At 45.0% G+C, this 21,937-nt stretch overlaps 1 protein-coding gene across 2 annotated transcripts; it reads left to right on the top strand.

Moving 5' to 3' along the window:
- The first annotated feature begins 671 nt into the window (after nucleotides 1–671).
- LOC104021674 (cytokine receptor common subunit beta-like) lies at nucleotides 672–17,071 on the top strand. 2 transcript variants are annotated; one of them, XM_087767481.1, is made up of 14 exons: nucleotides 672–815; nucleotides 1,335–1,520; nucleotides 4,231–4,360; nucleotides 6,103–6,269; nucleotides 6,854–7,002; nucleotides 7,475–7,646; nucleotides 7,743–7,875; nucleotides 7,978–8,138; nucleotides 9,039–9,184; nucleotides 9,288–9,462; nucleotides 10,497–10,587; nucleotides 10,880–10,949; nucleotides 14,627–14,724; nucleotides 16,383–17,071. In XM_087767481.1, exons 2-14 carry the CDS (start codon nucleotides 1,433–1,435, stop codon nucleotides 17,062–17,064), a joined length of 2,262 nt encoding a protein of 753 aa, XP_087623607.1. In that variant the 5' UTR covers nucleotides 672–815; nucleotides 1,335–1,432; the 3' UTR covers nucleotides 17,065–17,071. The 2 variants fall into 2 exon arrangements, with proteins under 2 accessions (XP_087623607.1, XP_087623608.1); XM_087767482.1 differs by lacking the exons at nucleotides 14,627–14,724; nucleotides 16,383–17,071 and adding an exon at nucleotides 11,113–11,221.
- Nucleotides 17,072–21,937: the final 4,866 nt, after the last annotated feature.

Here is a 21,937-nt window from a genome sequence, read left to right as displayed (position 1 = left end):
GCCTCACTTCTTTAAATGCCACCACTCCCCTTCCTTTTTTCCCTAAGATTAAAAAGAAGATCTAAATATACGTTAAATTACACTGTCTCCATTTGAGTGTATTTTCCTCACTTCTACTGATGCAGAGTGGTATTATCACTTAAATTAAAATGTGTAATCAGGTTGTGGCTTGAATTTTAATCCCTTAACAGTGTGGGTTTGGTTTAAGCAGAATCCATGCTTTTAGTGCTACTATTTGGATGGAGACAGTTTTATAGAGGTCAGGCTTAGGAATAGCAATGTGTCTTTAAGACAACATTCATGATGTAAACTAATGTTTTATTTAATGACTGTTTGACTTTATGGCAATGAATTTTCCTTTCAGAAAACATTGCACAGAAGGAGAATGATGGTTTAAAGGACAGGTTTTGAGTACAGATCAACAGAAAAGAGAACAAGCAGCCTCTGTTAAGAGATCATCACATCTTATTTGCAGAAAAATTAGTTGCATTTCTTAGAAATTGTTTAAGCAAAATATAACAGTGAAAAGTACTTCCCTCTTCCTCTTAATTGTACGACATCTGGTCAGGAACCTAGTTGCTGGACCTATGCTGCAAACAGGAAGGTCTGAGAGAATAAATCAAACATGCCTCTGCTGCTGAAGGCTATAACAGCACAACTGAAAGGGAAATAGAGCACAGGCTCATTTGAAGGGGTAGGGCTGTGGGTGTCCCACTGGCAGTTGAATTTGCACTGCCTCCACGTGAGTGATAAATGAGAAAGTCAAATCACCACTTGCTGTGAACCGCCTGCCTTGAAGACCACTCAGCATTCAGGTAAGGCAAATGTGGTGTTACAGTGGGGAAGGAATTGGCAAGGAGCTCTCTCTTCTCAAACAAACAAGGACTTAAAAGCCCTGTGAATCAGGTCTTAAAGTGAAGAAATAGGAGGACTGGATCTCTTAATTCACCAGAAGTACAGTTTTGTGAGTAGGAGTGGTAAGAGAGGCAAGGAAGTGTTTCTTTTTGGACAGGTTCATGATTCAATGGAACAGCAGGGTGTACTTTGTATGGATCAGATGGATGAATCAACACAGATCATTAATTCCTTCTCATAACTTAGGGGTTATTTCTTACTCCTAAGGTGAAGGAAGGAGGTGGAAAATCCTGTCAATACTTCCAAACAGCAAGTTTTGTCCTCGTCCTCTGGTGAAGAGGCAGAAAGTTTTCCCATTAATAAATTATCTCCATATGAAGCTACTCTGCAAGATCATGTCAGTGTTGATGGAAGAAGTGGTTTGGGGCCAACAGAAGACCCAAGACTCTCCCAGCTAACCACATGAATTTTGCTTTCAGCTACAACCGGTGACAAAGAAGGAAGAACAGTGGCTGTTGAGCATGCATTTGAGGAATAACAGCCAGTGATGCAAGGAGTTGTTGCCTGACATAAGATCATGCTTGTGTGCAAAGATGTAAAGATGAGAGAGCTCATCGGTCTTTTTCTGGCTCCATGCTTGGTTTTGGGGGTTGGGACTATTCGAGGTAAGTTTAAGACTCTTTGCCTCTATTTTTTACTCCTTTCTTTTCTATTATTGTTCCTTTTCTTTTAGCCTGATATTTCTCCATCCTCCCTTTATTTTCTACTTTCATCTTGGTGACAGAAAGGAGACTCTGTGAGTGTACATGTATGTAGTCACCAAGGCTATACCAAACACTCCAGATGTATGTCAATGGGAGAGTTGTGAATGGTATTTAGGCAAGAGCCCAAACTTCATGGGCTAGACAATGTTCAAAGCCTGTTAGTATATTTACTTAAATTGACTAGTCATGAAGTTTCATGTCTGAGTAGGCCTGACTGTTACCAGTATGAATTGCCTGTCCCATTGTTAGATATCATTTTGGTTTATACGAAAAGAACACTTTTTTTCCAACCTGCCTTTTTTCCTCAACAACAGGTGTCTCTTCTTTATGTCTGTTGACTTGTCTTGCCTTGCCTCCAAGTGGTACTCTCCTTTTCTTTAGAGTTAGAGCGAGGGCTGGCTGCTTCTTGAGAGACAGGGAACTGAGAGCTGGTTGATAACACAGCTGGCAGAGCAGAGGTACAGCACCTGTGCGAGTGAGGAACTGAGTCATTACTCATAAGTGTTGGAGGCTCTGAGGTATTGAATAAAAGGTATTGAAATAAAAGGTATTGAAAAATGTACCTGTTGCACATCTATCTTTCCAGAGATAGACACGTATCTCTGGTATGTGGGGGGGATTATGCTCCCTCGCCTAACATGTGATTCACAGTACTGAATGCCATGGACTCTGTGGTTTCTCAAGCAATAACCCTATGATGACTGAAACAACCTTGTCTTTGCAGCATATTTCACTTTTTGGACCTGAAAGTAACTTGGTTTGGGCACAGGTGTTTCTTGCAAGATTACTCATCAGCTGCCCTAGGCCTGCTAGGAATGGCAAAACCATTCCTCGCCGTCTCTTGGCTGCTGTTTCTGAAAAAAGGAGCTCTCAGCCAAGCTAACCCTCGGTAGCAGTAGTAGTTCCCATCATAGCAGAGACAACTCCAGCACCTGTTCTTGGAGTTTCAATTCTCAGGGAAGGGCACATTCATTTTCCCAAGTTAACAGTGACCTTTCCTCAACAGACACAGCTCCTCCTTGCACAGAGCTTTTTCACAAAAGAAAAAGGAAAAGCAGGTTCTCTGCAAATCCACTTATGAGGTATGTTTGTTTACTCACAGAGTGACACAAATTTTTCAGCCACTAGATTTTTAAAATATGTTTTCCTTGTCAGAAAGCTTTCTCCTTTCTGTGACTTAAATGTCATTGTAGCTAACTGGAGTGGCTGTCTCTCACTTTTGCATATGACTTCCTAGAGGCATAACTCTTGCATATGACTTCCTAGAGGCATAACTCTTGCTTATGACTTCCTAGAGGCATAACTCTTGCTAAGGCAAGTGGGCTTATTCGGCGGGCACGTGAATGTATTTACTACTGTGACAACAACCCACAAAAGCAAAGCTGAATGTCCTGCTTAATGAGGCATCTGTTTTTTTACCTTAAACAATAAATTGCTCACTCATATCTTGCACTTACTGCCTTCCTACTGAGACATCTCTTGACTGCTAGAAGAGCAGTGAACTGGTGAGAGCATTTGTCTGGCTTTTTTTAAAATCTACAATTACGTTCTTAGAAGTCGTTTCTCTAAATGTCTCCCAGATTCTTTCTGTCATTAAGGGGTACAAAAGTTAACACTACACTGCCTAGGTTCTGGGGTTCCCCCCATTCAGCTTGGACCATTGTTTATTGCAAGACTATGCAGAGATTTGCCAGGACTCAGAATTATGCTGATCCTAGGACACTGGTGCTGATGTGAGTGCTCAGCTAAATAAATCCCCATTCAGCATTGCCCAGCTGGTCTTGGTACTCTTATTTCCTCCTACTGGGAATATCAAAAGATCATTTATAGGAGACAAAAGGCTTCTCATTGGGGAGAGCTGCTCTTTTAGGCTTTCTGTGTTATACTCACACTTGCTTGACCAGCTTTCCATCTGTGTTGGAGTTTCATGGAGCATCAGGCCTCTGCAGTTCAGGAAGAGAAACAGAGGTAAAATCTGAAGTCTTAGATCATAGTTCACTGTATCAGAATGGCTGTGATTCCTGTCTGGGGGTGGGGAACAGAAAGGGGAAGATGTGTTTGAGCTTTTAGCCAGTATTATGAGGCCCTTTTGCTTCAAAGGCATGAAGTTTAATGAGGCTTAAAAACATCAAGCTTAACCCTTTGGACTTATCTTTTGAATTAGAATATTTCTTGAAAATTAATTTTACCTATTACAAAACAATCCCAGCTTTTCTTCACAGGTTGTAGACCAGAATCTTGCTTTTCTTGCATGACCATTTTGATTTACAAACAAGCAGAGTCAAAAAGTTCAGGCTTTCTCAGTCCTAAGACTCATGATAAAATTCTGATAAATGGCAACATCATGACAGTCCAGCCTACTCTACGAGCAGCAGCTGCTGTTGGAGACTTCTTTCCTTCAGGCTTTCCCATGAAGGGCCAAATTTTATTTGTGAAATCCATGCAGTATGAGCTGAACAACATCGGGGATATTCCCAGCAGATCTCATCACCCAGCTCCTCACTTCCCTGTCTCTGTCTTCTCCAGCACAGTAGCAGAACTTGTGTTCATTTTACCATTTCCCACTACCTTCTTTATCCCCATTTGTGTTCTCATTGTTTCCTCTTTTCAGAGAGCGTCCCAATGCAGACCCTACAGTGTTACAACGACTACTTATCTCTTACAACTTGCATGTGGATGGAGTGTTCAGAGGCTCATCAATTCCTGAATGTGACTCTGAACTTTAGCAACAGAAGTGAAAAGTAAGCACCTGGCTGGTGTTCTGTGAAGGGTCTAAAGGGGCTTGGCTGTTGAACCTAAGAGACAGAGCTGGGCAAAAAGACAGTGGTCTGGGCTTGCAGCTAGCATAGTATCCAGCATGCATAACCAGTGTTATGTCAAGGCTAGGGAGAAAGTTGGATCTGTACAGGGTGAGGAAGAACAGGAAGAAGAGCATGCTTATCAAGTAATTTCCATTACCTTTTCAATCACTCTCCCCTGCTTTTGCTGTGAGAGTGCACACACAAAATATGGAAGGACATGTTAATTATTGAACCTGAGTGGAGAAGGATGCGTTACGCTAGATGCAGTGGTGATAATAACTAATCAGAATGGCAAAGAAGGCTTCTTCTTCCTTATGCCAGTAAGAGCATAGCTATGTTGAAACAATTCCTGCAAAAGAAACTGTGAGAAAAACAGAAGTTGTACGTATTTGTTTCACTCACTGGGTTTCCTCTCAGAGATACTAGGCTACATCTTGCACTATCTTTTTGCCACTTCTGCTTCCTTTCAAGAAAAAGACAGAACAGTCATACTGCAGAGTATGAGGGAGAGGAAGGGACAAAGAAGACAAAAGAGATAGGGGAAGGAGAAAAAAGAATAATAGTAGAAGTAGAAGATGGAGGCATAAACAGTACAGAGATTGGAGGGTGGGAAGGAAACATGAAATAAGAATAGGAAGAAGTTATCTCAGTTTTATTTTTGAGAAAGAGCTCTAGGATTCATTCATGAGTTGACCTGACAGCTGTTGAAGTCAACGGAGAAGGTGTTCCTTGCAGTCTCTACAGTATTGAACCACATTCCAGATGTTAGCAGTTTGCTGCGGACTGAAGCCTACAAACCACAGAAGCGTTCTTGTGGCACAAAGGACTCCACAGTCTGCATGGAAATAATTTTTTTTTTTTGTAGGAGGACTGCAGTTCCATAGTCCTCACAAAACTTCTGTCCCAACTGCTAGCTGCATTTCTTTGGCTTACCTTCTTTGACTTCTCTAGTGTAAGCATAGCATAACATACATATGTATACATGTAAACTGCCAACCCTACCGTTATAGAAGCAACAAGCTTTGCTTGCTAAGGGAAGGTGAGTTAGGAGCTGAGGGTGACAGCAAGGCATTGACCTCATTGACAATGGCGTAATCCCACAGTAACAAGAAAAGCAGAACAGTGAGAGTGATGAGGATCAGCCATCAGACCAGATCCCCAAGGAATTCCTTATCCAGCAGCCAGGTTTAAGGTCAAGCTAGGAAGTCAATTCCATGGATTACAATCAGCAACATGTATCACCAGGGACAGATATGGCTGCATCATAGCTCAGGCAAGGACCAAAGGCAAGGGTCTGAAACTAAAAGCATCTTCTGAATGAAGATGAGGAGGCCCTCAGTCAGGCTGATTCCATCTTAGACAGCCTTGAGCATGGGTAGCCAAACCCCTTGTGGGGGGCAGGGCGTGAAAGAGGTTGTGTTCAGGGCCCAGACACCTACCAACCCAAGACAGTTATTGTGGCTCCTTTAAGGAAAGGAAGAGAGAATAAAGCAGATGTGCTTGATATTAGAGAATTTATTCATGTCACTTAATGAACTACAGGAGTATGCCAACATAATGCAGTGATAAACATTGATTTAAAAACAGAATAAAATAGCATGTGCGGAAGGTTTCAGAAACCATGCTTTGGGCCATCTAGCAGCATCCTATTGAGACAGTCATGCTTTTTTGTGTGTAACCAGGAACAAAGAAATGACCTGCAGGTCCCACAAAGGTGAAAACCACACTGACTGCCAGAACTTCACAATGCACTGGGCGTGTGACATCCATGGATATGATGATGAAAACTACAACTTCAAATTTGACGTGACGCTACAAGCAGAGCTAAATGTCTACTTGTTTCAGAATGGTGAAGATGAACCACTAAGTCTTGTCTCTATTCTTCAGTATTTAAAAGTTTTTTGAATTAATGTACTGGATATCTAATCCTAAAAAGATACTTAGGTCAGCCCTTAACCTGCAATGCAAGCAAGAGTGAAGTTAAATGGCTATAAGACCATACTAACACATTTAAATTCAGTGCATTTGGGATAGACAAAAATGAGTCTTCAATGACTGCAATGGAAAAAATGGGGGTAGATCTGCCAGCTAACTAGTATCTTGATTGGGATTGGGGGAAGATATCAAAAAAGTCTTCTGTTTCAGCACCATGGCCTACATGCATTACAGCACATTCTTTCGCAAAGTTGCTATACAGCTACAAAACAGCACTGCTCTCCCTACTTTCGTCTTCTGTTCATGAATATATTTCCCAGGTCTTGTAGAGTTTGCACTTTGTGGTGAAAAAGAATCATGGATTATTTGTAGGAATCCAGGGAAATTGTTAAATATCCAGATTCTGTCATTCAGAGAATATCAGCTAGGCATTTTCTTCCCCTCTTCCCGTCCCTGTCCTCATTATCTTATCTCATGGGTTGTACCTTCACCTTCCAGTTCAGACCCTCCCACCTCAAAACCTCTCAGTCAGGTTGATGATATCAGGAGACTTCTTGCTGACCTGGAAAGCAGCTGATGGAAGCCAAGGGCTGGGCAATGCACTGGAGTATGAAGTCACTTACAAGCGGGACTGGGAGTCCTGGGAGGTAAGAGCGGAGCACTCGGGCTGTTCTGGTTTGGGCTGCACCCTTTGGGGCGGTTGAGAGCCTGTGGTAAACATTGTGCAAACGAATGGCCTTTCCGTTCTCAGGCACTATGAGGATATGCAACAAATGTTGTTTCAGGTCAGGCGGAAGGGGCTCTCTTTCTGTTTGCAAGTGACTGGCACAGTGAAATACAATTTGTCCTGAACTGGATGCAAAGATCTGTTCTTCACTGAAAAAAAGCACTGCACTTGGGTTTTGGGTTGGAAATGATTTTGCCATGAATGCCTCCCAAATGGAATTAAAGCACGTTCCAACAAGAGGCTGTGGGTTCATGTGGGAAAATAGCAAAATACATTTGAAGCTGCTTCCCATGCCAGAAGGATGCACTTTTTTTAAAAATTTTTTAAGCATGCATATCCCCAAGTCCCCAGTTTCCTCCCTCCCATCTCTCCCTCCTTTCACCCAACAACAGAAATCTGCCTCACTCTTGCTCTCCAACACCACACGTTGCCATCTCAGCCGCAAGGACCTTGTCCCAGAGAGCAGCTATGTTGCCCGTGTGCGAGCCAGACCGGGGCGGGCCAGTGGCTTCTCTGGGCAGTACAGCGAGTGGAGCGCAGAGGTGTCGTGGAAGACCCCTGAAGGTAGCGTGGGATGGAGTGGGGCTGTGCAGGGGTGGAAGCGCTGGCTGAGAAACCAGACCTTTCCTGTCACTTAGCTTGCTCTCATCTGCTCTGAAGGTGGCCTTCAGCCCAGGAACCTTCGCTGCCTCTTCAACGGTGCAGATCGTCTGACGTGCAGCTGGGAAGTGAAGAAAGCGATCACCACCTCTGTCCTCTTTGGCTTGTTCTTCAGGGCCACTCCGGCATCAGCGTACGTGCTCTGCCCATGGCAGCGTGCCTGTGCCTCTCCCATGGAGTTTCTGCTCGGTCCCATTCCCACTGATCTCGGCTCAACCTCTTTTTCTCCCCTCAGAGAAGAGGAGTGCTCTCCTGTAAACGAGAAGGCTTTGCCCCACATCCCATATGTGGTCCAGAGCTGTGAGATCCCTGTTAGCAACCCCAGCAGTCACAGCCAGTACCATGTGTCTGTCTGGCCCAAGACAGAGGAGAAACTGATTGAAGCCTACAAGAACAGTGAGTTGCTGTGTTGTTTCCTGCTTCTCCTGGTTGTTTCTTGGAGAGATGCCTGTCTGGGCAAGTGAGGCTGAGGACAGCGGTGGTGAGGAAAAGCGTGTGGGCAGAGGAAGAGACCGGGACTGATGAAGTAAGGAACTGGATGCTGTGTCAGGTCAGAGGTCTGGGAGAGGTGGCTTGCAGGTGTGGAGCTCCTCAGCGGCACTTGTTACTCTGAGGAAGGTGTCAGTGGTGGAAACCGCTGTGCAGAAATTCAGGCTGTGACCCAGAGCTTTGCAGTGAGCGATTGTCACCCTGCTGACTGCTCTGTGATTGACCTTCATGAGTGTCCCAGGTGACGGGAAGCTGTGGTGAGAGGTGTTTGGGAGGAATGTGTCACTATGGGATTTCTCAAGAAGCCACTGGCGCTCTTGTGGGTTTGTGCAGTGGCTCCTGGAGCACTGGATGAGGTAGGACTCCTCTGCTGAGTGAGGTGTGCCAGGAGGATCATCTCCGCCTGCATGTATCTGGGGGTACTGGTGCTGCTTTTCACGGACTAAAGCTGGGAGAGCTCCTGCAGTGGACAAAAGGATCAGGTAGTAGCTCCAACAGAGCTGAAAAATCTCTGGAAATGTGGTGGACCAGCACAGATGTTGCAAATATTGCTTTAGTGCTTTTCTGTACACAGGGAGTGCTGTCAATATTAATGGATAAGGATTTTCTGTTATTTAATGGTCTACTGGTTTACTGTATTTGACTAGAAAATGAAGATGCGGGGGATTAAGAAGTGTTAAAAAGCTGAGACTTCTTACATTGCATAAACCAACATTGTTTTCAGTCTCTGGAAACTGTTCACAGCGGTGAGAGGGAGTGCTGGACCAGTATGTTGATAAATACTCTGAGACATTCCGTGTGTTCCAGTTAAGGTGCAGCCGCCTGCAAATGTGTCAGTAACAGTGACAGAGAGCCAAGAGTATGAACTGGGGTGGATAAAACACACTTTGTTTTATGGCAATATAAAACAGAGATACCAAGTTGAGTACTGGAAAAACAACCAATATGAAAAGGTAAGTCTTAGAAGGTGCAGGAGTCCTGGATTTCTCTTTGCTGGGCAAATGGGAAAGACAGTTCCTCTCATCTTCATCGTTTGTGCTTCTTTCTTTTCCCCAGACTGTCCAGAAGCTAAATATCAGCAGTGATGAACCTCCCTTCATCTTCACCCCACAGATGCTGGCATCATCTACAGAATATAGGGGCAAAATGCGTGCAAGGGTGAATATGCATGAATATTACGAGGGGCCTTGGAGTGAATGGAGTGAGGAGTTCACCTGGAAGACAGAGAATGGTACTTTTCACACAGGCTACTTCTGTAAGATTTTGTGCACGGTTAATGGTTGAGATGCCTCTATAGAAAAATGCATTCTCTCAGCTGGGGTTGAAGTTTGGTCCAGCCATGAGCTAGCTGGGGTTGCTTTACAAGGCAGCTGTGCTGTCTGCATCCTTGCAGTAAAGCCGCAATGCTAAGGAAGGAGGTGAGCAGGGATGACCTTTTAAGCTTCTCTCCTACTTCCCTTCACAAGGTGAGTACAACCAACCATAAAGGTTTCCACATGGAGAATCAAGCAAAGATCCTGCCCAAAAGAATTCCATTCTGCTACCAGTGACTGAAGAGCCCAGGACTGCAAGAAGACAGAATATAAGCCATCAGTCTTTTATATTTGCTGAGTGACTATAGGGTTGCGTAAGACCCACAGTAGAGTCCACTGGAGATAGATAGGAACCTTTACACGTTTTTGCTGTTTCTGGACTTAGAGGCAGAATGCCTCCTGTCAGTATGGTCTTGTGCCCAAAGTAGTATGATCGTATGTGATTTGTCCTGAAGAACCTTGTAGTGCTAAGACAGCTGGCAAATTTTGATGAGTGTACTCTGGAAGAAATTGGTATGTTGTTGACGATCAGTTATGGCCATTAGCAGAAGAAGCTCGCTCTTTGAAAATCTCTGAGACCCCATCTCTTCAGGACTGTACAGAGTAAGGCAGACCTAAGGTGCCTGAAGACGTGGCTATTGTTCATGGTGGAGTAAGGTACCTAACCATCTTTTTACTAGCATAAATTGTTTCCTCTGATGTCAGTAAAAAACGAACAAGAATCAGTAGAGGAAAGGACAAACTCCTTTGGTTACTAAGCTGTTTGGCCCACGTTTGGTCTCTCCCACTTTGGAGGGTATCCCAACAGCGTGAAAGCCTCACGATCCTGTCCCTTGACCTGCCACCTGCATTTCCCTGATCTGCTTGCATGAAGAGAGACCAGAGTGAAAAACCTGTTACGGGAAGCAGCCCCTCTGCAGGTGCATACCTGTTTCTCTTTTCTCTGTTTCAGTTCTCTCACCAGTGGTTCTCCCAGTGATGCTCCCAGCTCTCATCATCACTTTGCTAACAGTTGCTTATTGCAGCTATAAGTATTTCCTCAGGTAGGCTTGCGTTGTGACTAGGAGATTTAGCAGCGTGTTGGCCATGTGGGTGGCATAAAAACTGAGGCACTTCTTGTCCCCATGAGAGAGAGGTCCCTGTGGAGATGAGCCTCCGTGTGCAATGGGCAGCCTTGTGCATGTCTGTGCAAGGGTGAGAGTTGGGTGGGGGCATGCCAGGGCCCTGGTGGTGCCTCACTGTGCAAAGCAGCATGGTGTAAGGGGTGCAGTCAGTCTTTTCTGGCTGCAGCCATGTTGAGAAGCAAAACCTGAAACCTCTGTGTTGTTGTTGCAGGAAGAAGCATATGTGGGAGGAAAAGATTCCAAACCCCAGCAAGAGTCTTCTGATCCAGAGCTACCTGAGGGTAAGAGGGAACTGTACATTGAAGGGTGCTCCTGGAGAAGTACAACTTGGAGTTATTCCAGAGTGAAAAGAAAGAAGGGTGGGGTGTGTTGGGATGTCTGGTTGAGGGGTAACTGCCAGCTCAGGGTCTGGACTGTCACTGAACAGACTGCTGTCCTGTCCAGAAGGATTATGGAGCCTGGTTGAGCCTCATGAAACCCTTCACTACAGACTTCGGTCTTCTGCCTATTTTCCTACCTTAGTATCCAGGACCTGAAAGTTGAAAAATAAAATCAACTCCCCCTTTTGATGCATCTGGTCAGTTTTGCCATCCCTTGTCTCCAAAATGCCTCCCAGACTCCTCATACATGAAAACTGTTGTCCCTAGATGGACTTGACTTTTCTTTGCTCCTGGTCAGGATGTTGCCTGACTCTCTTCAGTGCTACCTTCTGTAGTCTTTCCATGATTACCTCCCTGTATACTCCTCTGCAGTTGCTGGAGGTTGACTTCATACTGTGAGAGCTATATTTCCTCCTACATGCTATTCTTCCTGGACATGGACATTTTTCCTCCACATAAGAAAGGAGAGGACAAAGAAAAGGAAACGTGTAATTTGCACAGTCATATCTTTGGAGGCATTTTTAAAAGTAAATAGCTTCATTTTTCTTTCATCTCTCCCTCACCCATTTCCTGATTTCATCTGCAAGGGCCATGCAAATCTTGTGTTCCAAAGAAATTATATCCCAGTAGGTGGATATCACCAAAAGAGGCACTGCATGGAGCATACTTGGAGTTTTTTGAAAACAGTGGCTAGGTTCCTTCCTGGAGCTCTCTTGCGTGTTTCAGTTTCTCACTATCATAATTCCACTGCCTTATCTATCTGTGAGTCTACTCTGGAACCGTTGGTTTTGTATTTCATCTCACATCTCTAATGTCTGTATCTCCTTAAGGCAATGCTGCTAATCTCCATTCTACAGACAGAGAGCTCATGCTATTTTTGCCACTGTGTTTTATCTTCTACTTAAGCTAAATGACTTCCACCTCATTTCTGGCTCCCTGCAGTGCAAGTCAGTGATGCACAACTCCAGGGAAGAGTGGTCTTTACAAAGATTAACAGTTAACTTCTCCAATGGCAACATTTTTAGCTTTCCAGCCCTGTCTTCTCTGTCAGCCTCACTCCCCACCTTGCAAGTCCTTTTGTCCCATTTTATATTTTCACCTTACGTGGAACACCTGGTCTTAGCATTGCTCCTGAGCATGCTGCACATGGTGTGCTGTCATGGTCCTTAGCTAACTCTTCATTTGGCGCCCAGTATTTCTCAGCCTCTTATTCAGTCAGCAAGCAATGTCTCTCAGGCATGCACCCAGTCAGCAGTTGATATAGGGGAAGTGTAGTACACCAGACTGCTTCACATGATGCATATCTGCATGTTTTGCAGGCTCTGATAAATCCCCCTTGCAGATCAGTCATTGTTCTAAAGTTTCTTTTGACTGATGAATGATGGTGACCAGGCCCAGTCAGCATGGGTTTATGAAAAGGAGGTCCTGCTTGACTAACCTGATCTCCTTCTATGACAAGGTGACCTGCTTAGTGGATGAGGGAAAGGCTGTGGATGTTGTCTGCCTAGACTTTAGTAAAGCCTTTGACACCATTTCCCACCGCATTCTCCTGGAGAAACTGGCTGCTCATGGCTTGGATGGGCATACTCTTCACTGGGTAAAAAACTGGCTGAATGGCCAGGCCCAAAGAGTTGTGGTGAATGGAGTTAAATTCAGTTGGCAGCCAGTCACAAGCGGTGCTCCCCAGGGCTCAATATTGGGGCCAGTTCTGTTTAATATCTTTATCAATGATCTGGACAAGGGGACTGACTGCACCCTCAGAAAGTTTGCAGATGACACCAAGTTGGGCAGGAGTGTTGGTCTGCTTGAGGGTAGGAAGGCCCTATGGAGGGATCTGGACAGGCTGAATCAATGGGCCAAGGCCAATTGTATGAGATTCAACATGGCTAAGTGCCAGGTCCTGCACTTGGGTCACAACAACCCCATGCAACGCTACAGGCTTGGGGAGGAGTGGCTGGAGAGCTGCCTGGTGGAAAAGGACCTGGGGGTGTTGGTTGACAGCCGCCTGAACATGAGCCAGCAGTGTGCTCAGGTGGCCAAGAGGGTCAATGCATCCTGGCCTGTATCAGGAATAGTGTGGCCAGCAGAACCAGGGAGGTGATAGTGCCCCTGTACTCGGCACTGGTGAGGCCGCACCTTGAGTACTGTGTTCAGTTTTGGGCCCCTCACTACAAGAAGGACATGGAGGTGCTGGAGCATGTCCAGAGAAGGGCAACGAAGCTGGTGAAGGGTCTAGAGCACAAGTCTTATGAGGAGCGGCTGAGGGAACTGGGGTTGTTTAGCCTGGAGAAAAAGGGGCTGAGGGGAGACCTTCTTGCTCTCTACAACTGCCTGAAAGGACGTTGTGGTGAGGTGGGGGTCGGTCTCTTCTCCCTAGTAACAAGCGATAGGATGAGAGGAAACAGCCTCAAGTTGCACCAGGGGAGGTTTAAATCGGATATTAGGAAAAATTTCTTCACCAAAATGTTTGTCAAGCACTGGAACAGGCTGCCCAGGAAAGTGGTTGAGTCTTCATCCCTGGAGGTATTTAAAAGACAGGTAGATGTGGTGCTTAGGGACATAGTTTAGTGGTGGACTTGGCAGTGCTAGGTTAATGGTTGGACTTGATGGTCTTAAAGGTCTTTTCCAACCTAAATTATGCTATGATTCTATGATTCTAATTTGGCTGTCGACAAACTTCATCAACTTCTTTTTCTGTCCATGCACAATAATCGACACCAGTACAAGGCCATCCACCACTCTAAAAAGCATCACAGTAGCTTTGTTACCTATCTCATACTCAGCTCTCCATCCACAAGTGCTCTCTGTTAGTCTTGTGGTTTTGAGATTTTTCATCCCTATAGCAAATTCCCTTATCCTAAACTTTGTAAACATCCCAGCAATTCTGTTTCTCTGGTTAGTCAGCACAGGACAGTCATTGTAGCTCTACAGGAACCTGCAGCTGCAACAGCCCCTGACTCCTACACTACACAAATATAGGTCAGGGATAGACACCGCGGAAGTGAAGGAATAGTCTTCTGGAGGACAGGACATACTTTGTAGCCACAGCGGTGGGATTGCTTCCACATTACCATCCATTGTGACTTGAAGATGGAAGAGAAATGGATCTCAGCGTGTTCTGGCTAGAGAATGAAGGTTGAAATGTGAAGAGGATCTGCAGATTGAAGCAAGGATGAAGGAGGGAAAAGCTAACAGAAGATGTCAGAACAAATCAAAGGGGTATGAAGGTGCCAGGAATACTTGCAGATTGGCAGTTTTTTAACCTGCATCAATCTATTAAAGATTGCCTGTAGCAACGTTTCTACTGTGTTTAAGTGGGGAAACAGCATGGCCCTAAAAATGAGAACAGTGAGGTTGTTGGGACAAAAGTTATTTAGAAAAGATTACTTTTAAAACACAGATTGATAAACTGGTAAAACTAATTATACAGTGTGAATGCCTGGAAGCTTGTTCTTGTCCTAAGTGTCCATCACAAATGTGTTACTAGCATTCTTGTGCCCATGGCTCCTGGCTCTTCCTGGCCTTAACGTGATCTCTCTTTCCTCAGAAGTGTTACAATCTTCATCTTCTCTCTTCAGGAAGCTGTCAGCCAACGGCTGGCCAGCCAGGTGGCCTTCAATGGGCAGAACTCTTCTGAGGAGCCGGAGCAGATTAACTGCCTTAAAGTGCTGGATGGGTAAGTAAGCAGCCCACTCCCTGCTCCTTTCATGAAAGGTTCATTACTAACCATGGGTTAAGAGCAGGCTGTGCATGGGTATCACCCATTGTGATGGGGAGGACAAAGCATTTTCACCTGTATATCTCCTAAGTCTGTGTACACCTTCCAAACACCTATGAAAATTGTAATGAATTTCTGCAGCTGCAGACCTTGACTTCCCGGGCTGGAAGTCTGAGGTAGAAACCTGCTCCCTTTCTTCCTCTGCATTTCCTTTGGAAATAAGTTTAAATAAAAGGCATTGACCTAATAGGGTGGAAATCTTGTTGGCTGAATTCCTCCAGCCTGCCTGAACACAACCTCCTTCTCATGAAAATACACGTATTGCCTTACCTCTTCATCCTCTAGAAATGACATACTTTCTGCTCTTTGAAGCAAAGTCTGACTTTGAAAGTGGAATGTGAACAAAGAAGAGCTGCAGTGGTCCCAGCCAGTGTGCGGCTGATCAGAAACAGCTCAAAATTGTCCATACAGCCTCAAATTTGTGTCAGGTCTTCAAAAACTGAGCGGGGAGGTGACCATAGTGCTCTGTTCAGGAAACCATCCTAGGTTGCAGAGCAGTCGGGGAGGCTGACACAAATTAAATTGACTCTTGGGTCTCATGATAGTTATCTGCCTCTTAAGAGAGAGGGTCAGCTCTTTTTAATATATACTTCTGTAAGTCATGTGAAGGAAAGATGGATTATGTTTGTTACTTCTTTGAAATCTTTGTCTTCTCCCTTTGTCTGGCTTCACATTCAGTGCTTGTAAGAGACAGGGGCCCTTTATTTTGAAGAAGTAACTGCAAAGTATCACTGAAAGCTGGAGAGGTGCATAAATGCTGATACTAGCAGTCACATTGCCTCAGCCTATGCTGCTAAATAAATCAGGGCCAAGATGTAGTATCAAGCACTGCCTTGTAACTGCTTGCACTGCTTTGTTGTCAGCACTCTCCCTGCCATGGTTTGGCCTGTGCCAACTAGTGCTCTCCAAGATAACATCCTGGCACGGTTTGGGAGACAGCACAGGGTAGCAACCATTCCCAGTGGGCAACATGGACACGACTGTACCAGGCTAGACTGTGTCCAGTGTCCTTCAACAGTATTCTAGAAGGCTTTGTACCCAGGCCATGCAAGACACATCCTGTTTCACACTATGAATACAGCTGTAATACAGTGGTCACATTATGTCGTGCACTTTGAACTGAAAAAACAGACACAAAACCTTAGTTGTGTTTTAGGCTGCAGAGACACTGTGGGAGATCCAGAAGACTACCATGGCTATACAATGTGGACACAATCAGTCTACGCCATTTTACCAGAGGGCCAAAGGATGATCCCCGGCCCTGTTTTATTTACAGCAAAAACATAGCTTTTCTCGAAAGCTGATTTGTGCTTACATATCTTGGCATTGAGAAAAGTTGGTGGTAGACGATCTCTTGCTGTGGCACAGAAAAGGCTGAGGCTTGCGTCTTCTAAGGAAGGTACAAGAGATGTGGCCAAAGGTTCCTCCTGGTTTCCTGGAAGACAGTGTACCCCCTTAGAGCATCTCCTGTTTGTATGCAGTTATCACCTTAGAGAGCTGTCAGTTAGAGAGCTGTCAATAGCAGCTAAAAGTCCTGTGTTTTTTCACTTGAACAGGATGAGTAAGAGTCCAGCAGAGTTCCATGGAGCTGAGGCAAAGACGGTGCAGCTTTCCCATGCTACACTGGCTCCACAAAACTCCTGTCAGACTTCTGGAGTGCCACATAAAACCTCACTTTCATTGTCCACACTTGTCTGCCCACTGAATCAGACTGCTGGTCCGTCCTGCCTGTTTGCCAGGCTTCCAGGCAAGAGTGCTGCTCATGCAAGTACTGCTTCCCAGACTTGCTTTGCTTTCAATGGTCCATACTTGTACAGCCCAGTGATGTCCTCCCAGCCCGATATGCATCAGGCCCTGCAAGTGGACCCAGTGGGAGTCTGTAAGAAATCAGTTTCCCTTCAGTATGTGACCCTCCCAAGCGAAGACTGTCCCCAGGCTCCACAGAGGCAAGAACAGCCAGGAGCAGGTCCTCCACAGCCCTTCATGCTCCCAGATCAGAAGGAAATGATGCAGCACCTCGACGATGAGAAAGAAGTCTCACCGGCCCCACCAGCCTGTGGGAAAGGCACGAACATGAGCACAGAAGAGCAGCAATCTCCAAAGGCTCTTAGCCATATCACGTCTCCTCAGCAGTGCCCCTTGGAGTACATTCCCACAGAGAGCCTGTTACTGCCATCAGCCAGCGACTCCACCCATCCGCCACTTGTCACAGCCCCACAGCAGCCACACTTACCATGAGTTTTCTCCTGGGAAAACTGGTGTCACGGTCCCAGTTTCAGGTCAAGCACCAACCTCTTCTGAATTGCACCTGGATGTGTTTGGAGACCCTTTAGGTCTCCATGGACTTTCAGAACCCACAAAAATGTCCTTATGTATTTCTTGAAACGGAGTATTATTTTTCCTGAAGAACCTGTGTTCGAGAACTACATAGTCATATACAATCCTGGGAGCACCATAACAGTTTTACTTCATTATGGGCAATTGCTACACTGTCCCCAACCTAAAACCCAGTAAGAAGGTACAGATCCCTAAAAAAGATCCCTAAGTGTATTGGGTTTACATGGCAAGGGTTTGGTAATAGGGATGCTACAGGGGTGGCTTCTGTGAGAAGATGCCAGAAGCTTCCCCTGTGTCTGACAGAGCCAGTGCCAGCCGGCTCCAAGATGGACCCATTGCTGGCCAAAGCTGAGCCAATCAGTGACGTTGGTAGCACCTCTGTGAAAAGATATTTAAGAACCAAGACAAAAATTTGCAAAGTGACACCATTATAATCCCATTTTCTTTCCACAAATGCTACCTCTTCTCTCCAGCTTCTAGTCTAACATGGTGAAAGATATCAAGCAAGCCTACCCCTTTCTTAGTTATATTAATGTATTTAGTAAAAGGGACAGGCCATAATTCCCATGTACCCGCATTTAGATAGTCTCACATTCCCCTGATAGGTGTGATTGGCAGGGGAAGAAGCCAGATTTAGCTAGGGCTCCTTTCTAAAAATAGGTAATCAGTTTCAGTTCAAGGCTCTCAGGTTATAGGAAAAGAAAATGATTTTGCTTGGGCACATAATGAGCTTGGATAATCAGTTTTCCTGCTCAAGAGCAATGACTCCAAGGGTTTAAAAGAAAAGGAATTTTATTAAAAGGGATAAAATGGCAACTCAGCATAAACACTGGTAGGCCTGTTCACTAAAATCAGCAATACAACCTGAAAGCTTCTTGGTAATGTAACCCATTCCCCTGTTTTGCCCAGAGCTGAGAAAGCCCATTGTCCATCTGTAAGGAGATGTTGCTCTTAAAACTCTCTTACTGTTTCCGAGTGAGGTGATCCCACCTCTGATACTGGGTTGCTGCTCTTGGCAGCTTCCGCCCACGAAGCCTTGGTTCTGTCTGCAGTCCCACGCTGCCCCCTCAATGTTTCAGACCCTCAGAGAGCGGTCTGTGGCAAACAGAACCCAAAGAGAACGCCAAGGGAAAGACCATTTGCGTTTTGGTTTTTTTTGTTTTATTTTCTTGCTCCATGGTTCCTTTGCTCTACTACTATCAAGGGGAACACCACAAGTAATTCCTAACCCTCAAAACACCATTGCCTCTTGAAGGATAATAGTGTTTTAAATACCTTCAAACTTAAGACGCAATTGTGTTTCAACCCCAGTGCGCCAGAGTGAAATCCACTGAAGTCAATTCACTTGCTCCCTCTTTGTTGTGATCTCTAGCTGTTTCAAGCAGGGCTGGATTTCTCTTTTATCCCATTATAGGCAGGATCAGCAGTAAGTACTCCATTCTTTTAGGAATACTGGGCTTACCTCAGGATAGACGTAGCTCTGAATTTAAGTTTTATTTCAGTGCAAGATTTACAGCATAAAGGATTGCTTTCAATAGCAGGCTGAAGACTCTGATAAGAGTTTTTGCAGTGACTATCTCCTGTTCTTACAGTTGTTACCATTTCTTTAATAAGCCATTCAAAAATCATTTGCAGTGGAGATACCAAAGGTTGGAGTCATTCAGGGTAGCACAAGATAGGCAGAAGTCAGAGGGTTAAATGAAAAGAAAAAAAAGATTGGCTGGAGAACAGGAAATCTTTATTAAAAGTGATATCCTGCAGAATGATCTGTGCCTCAACTGCAGGGATGCATAAGCCTAAACTGGGAAATACCCATTTCTGCAAGAAATAGTAGAAGGCATGAGGAGAGTGCTGCAGAAGCTCGGATGTAATTGGTCTCTTCTATTTCAAATTGCTGTAGTATGATTATCTATTTATCAAGTGCATTGACTGTTTATAGATGACTGAAACAGTTCTTCAATAGCTATTTTGGTGAATGGTTTAGATAAAGCAGAGAAGAACCCATTTTTTTCCAAGTTCTGCCCCGTCAGATAAAAACATTGGCTCAGAGCTGCCACCCAATGATCAGACCTTGTAAAATCACTTAAATACAGGCTGCCTATGTTGCAAAGTGCTGAGTTCATTGAGACAACATAGCGGAGACCAACTAATTTCTCACTGCACAAAAAAGGCAGTGAAAGGCCATTTCCCTCTCCACTCCCTTTCTGCTCCTCTTCCCCAACATCTGCATACCCCATCACTCATTGCCTTGCCTGCAACAAGGTCCTTTGCTTAGAAAATTTAATTTGTTAACCTGTTAACTTTGCTTTTTTCTTCTGTATTGATTTTCTGCTGGTTTATCAAGTTGAATCAGTTCAGAGTGTGGGCAGGGAAGTGTCAGCACCAGCACAAAAGAAGCAAGAAGGAATGAACTGCTGAGAGCAGAGGAATGGGTCGAAGGGAGATTTCATCTGCAGTGAGCACTTATTTCAGCCCTGTTCTTGTCTAACTGCATCTGACATGCTATTTGGAGATTCCAAACCTGGCTTTAAATACGCATGTTTGGGTACCCAAAGCATAGAGAGCATAGTGTGTCAACACAAAGCACCACACAGGGTAAAGCTCCTTGCCAAGGTTCGGGCTAAATTAGTCTGTTCAGCACTCAGAGACTTCAGGTATTGATTGCTCCCAGTAGCTGCGCTGTCTCATTGAAAGCTATCTCAGTTACCTCTGCGGCTTTCTGTGTGTCATCCATCAGAAAGTGTTTGCTCCTGGCTGAGCCATAACATTTGGCAAAGCAAAGAAGATGAAGGAGGATTGCCACATGTATGTTCCTTTGGCGTCAAACAACTTCACCCCTTTGAGTGTGTTATACAATGCCAACTATTTTGTACTATTTAAGTGCTTATAAAAATATTTTGATTTGTAAAAAGTGTACAAAGTGACTTTACTCCACTTCAGGAGGCAAACAGCACGGTTTGTGGCAGAATGTAGTGGTGCACTAACAAGATCTTTCAGTCCGTGTCCCTTCTGATCTAGTCTCTTCGTGAGCCTTTCATGGGTAGCAAAGGGCATTTGCTCCAAGCTGTACCATAATTCTGCAGTCTACCTGCCCTTATGTCTATTTCTAATAGACATAAGAAATAGATCTGTAAATCTGTATGCTGATTCAGCCCACATGTTATGTTTTGTATGTGTAATAGCTAACTCTACCCAGAACTGCCTGCTTTCAGTACACCAAACAGTGTCAGCAGATTTCTGTTCAGCTCTGTGTTTTCTGGATTAGGACTTGAACATGAGCCAGCAGTGTGCTCAGGTGGCCAAGAGGGTCAATGGCATCCTGGCCTGTATCAGGAATAGTGTGGCCAGCAGGACCAGGGAGGTGATAGTGCCCCTGTACTCGGCACTGGTGAGGCTGCACCTTGAGTACTGTGTTCAGCTTTGGGCCCCTCACTACAAGAAGGACATGGAGGTGCTGGAGTGTGTCCAGAGGAGGGGAACGAAGCTGGTGAAGGGTCTAGAGCGCAAGTCTTATGAGAAGTGGCTAAGGGAGCTGGGGTTGTTTAGTCTGGAGAAGAGGAGGCTGAGGGCAGACCTTCTTGCTCTCTACAACTGCCTGAAAGGAGGGTGTAGCGAGGTGGGGGTCGGTCTCTTCTCCCTAGTAACAAGCGAGAGGACAAGAGGAAATGGCCTCAAGCTGCGCCAGGGGAAGTTTAGGTTGGATATTAGGAAAAACTTCTTCACTGAAAGGGTAGTCAGGCACTGGAACAGGCTGCCCAGGGAAGTGGCTGAGTCTCCATCCCTGGAGCTATTTAAAAGACGGGTAGACGTGGTGCTTAGGGATAGAGTTTAGTGGTGGACTGGGCAGTGCTAGGTTAACGGTTGGACTCAATGATCTTAAGGGTCTTTTCCAACCTTAACAATTCTATGATTCTGTGATTCTATGACTTGGTGCGGTCTCAGAAGACAGCATTTATTATGTACTTGAAGTCACGTTGGTCATGAGTGCTGGATGCAACACAGAGAACAGGGTGTTCCGACAGAGCTGCGCTGTTCAGCTGAAGCCGGAGTGGTGTGTGCTCAGACTGGAGCCACTTGGTACTGATGCACAAGGAAAACCCACAGGGAGGTTTCTACAAGCTGCCATTTGGCCAGGCTCCTTAATTTGAAAGACTTGGACATGTGCCTGGAAACATCTGAATTCCAAATGGTTAATTATTGCTGGTGGAAAATGATTATCACTTGATTATCATTAGTTACATTTTAAACTCCTTCACTACTTTTATGAAGTCAGCATATTGTTATCTAATCCCCAGCCGATGAAGAGTGCAGTAACAATCCTAATTCTGCCCCAAAACAGTTCATATCAGGGAGCAAAGCATCAGTCTTTTAAAATGGTGAAAGCTTGGGACCAGTCAGGAAAGATCAAGGCATCGCTATTCCCAGACATGTACTTTGTGATTGCTGCACCAAACTGCTATGCTTTGGAACTGGAAGGCAGGATCCTGCAATAAGGGCCATTAAATACTGAGAAAAACACATCAGGAAGCCCTAAAGACCCTGCATGTCCTGCATTATTCAAGCCCTTAGGTCATCCGTGGTCACTGTCCAGATACACTCTCTGAACTTCTGATTATGCAGACTGTATGGTGGATGTATGTGCTTCTCCCGGAGAGACATTTATCTTTGAGTTAGAGAAAGGGCTGACAGGGGCAAGCATGGCTTATGAGAGCTTCAGTAAGGGTCCATTCACTTTGTGGGGTGATTTGCAGATTGGAGAAGTCCTGGGGCTTCT

This window comes from Nipponia nippon, unplaced genomic scaffold (assembly GCF_047370975.1).
Source record: "Nipponia nippon isolate SJK-2023a ecotype South Korea unplaced genomic scaffold, ASM4737097v1 scaffold_3, whole genome shotgun sequence".
In the NCBI taxonomy this organism is placed as follows: domain Eukaryota; kingdom Metazoa; phylum Chordata; class Aves; order Pelecaniformes; family Threskiornithidae; genus Nipponia; species Nipponia nippon.
Note: the sequence above shows the minus strand (reverse complement) of the source record. Positions and strands in the feature narration are given on the sequence as shown.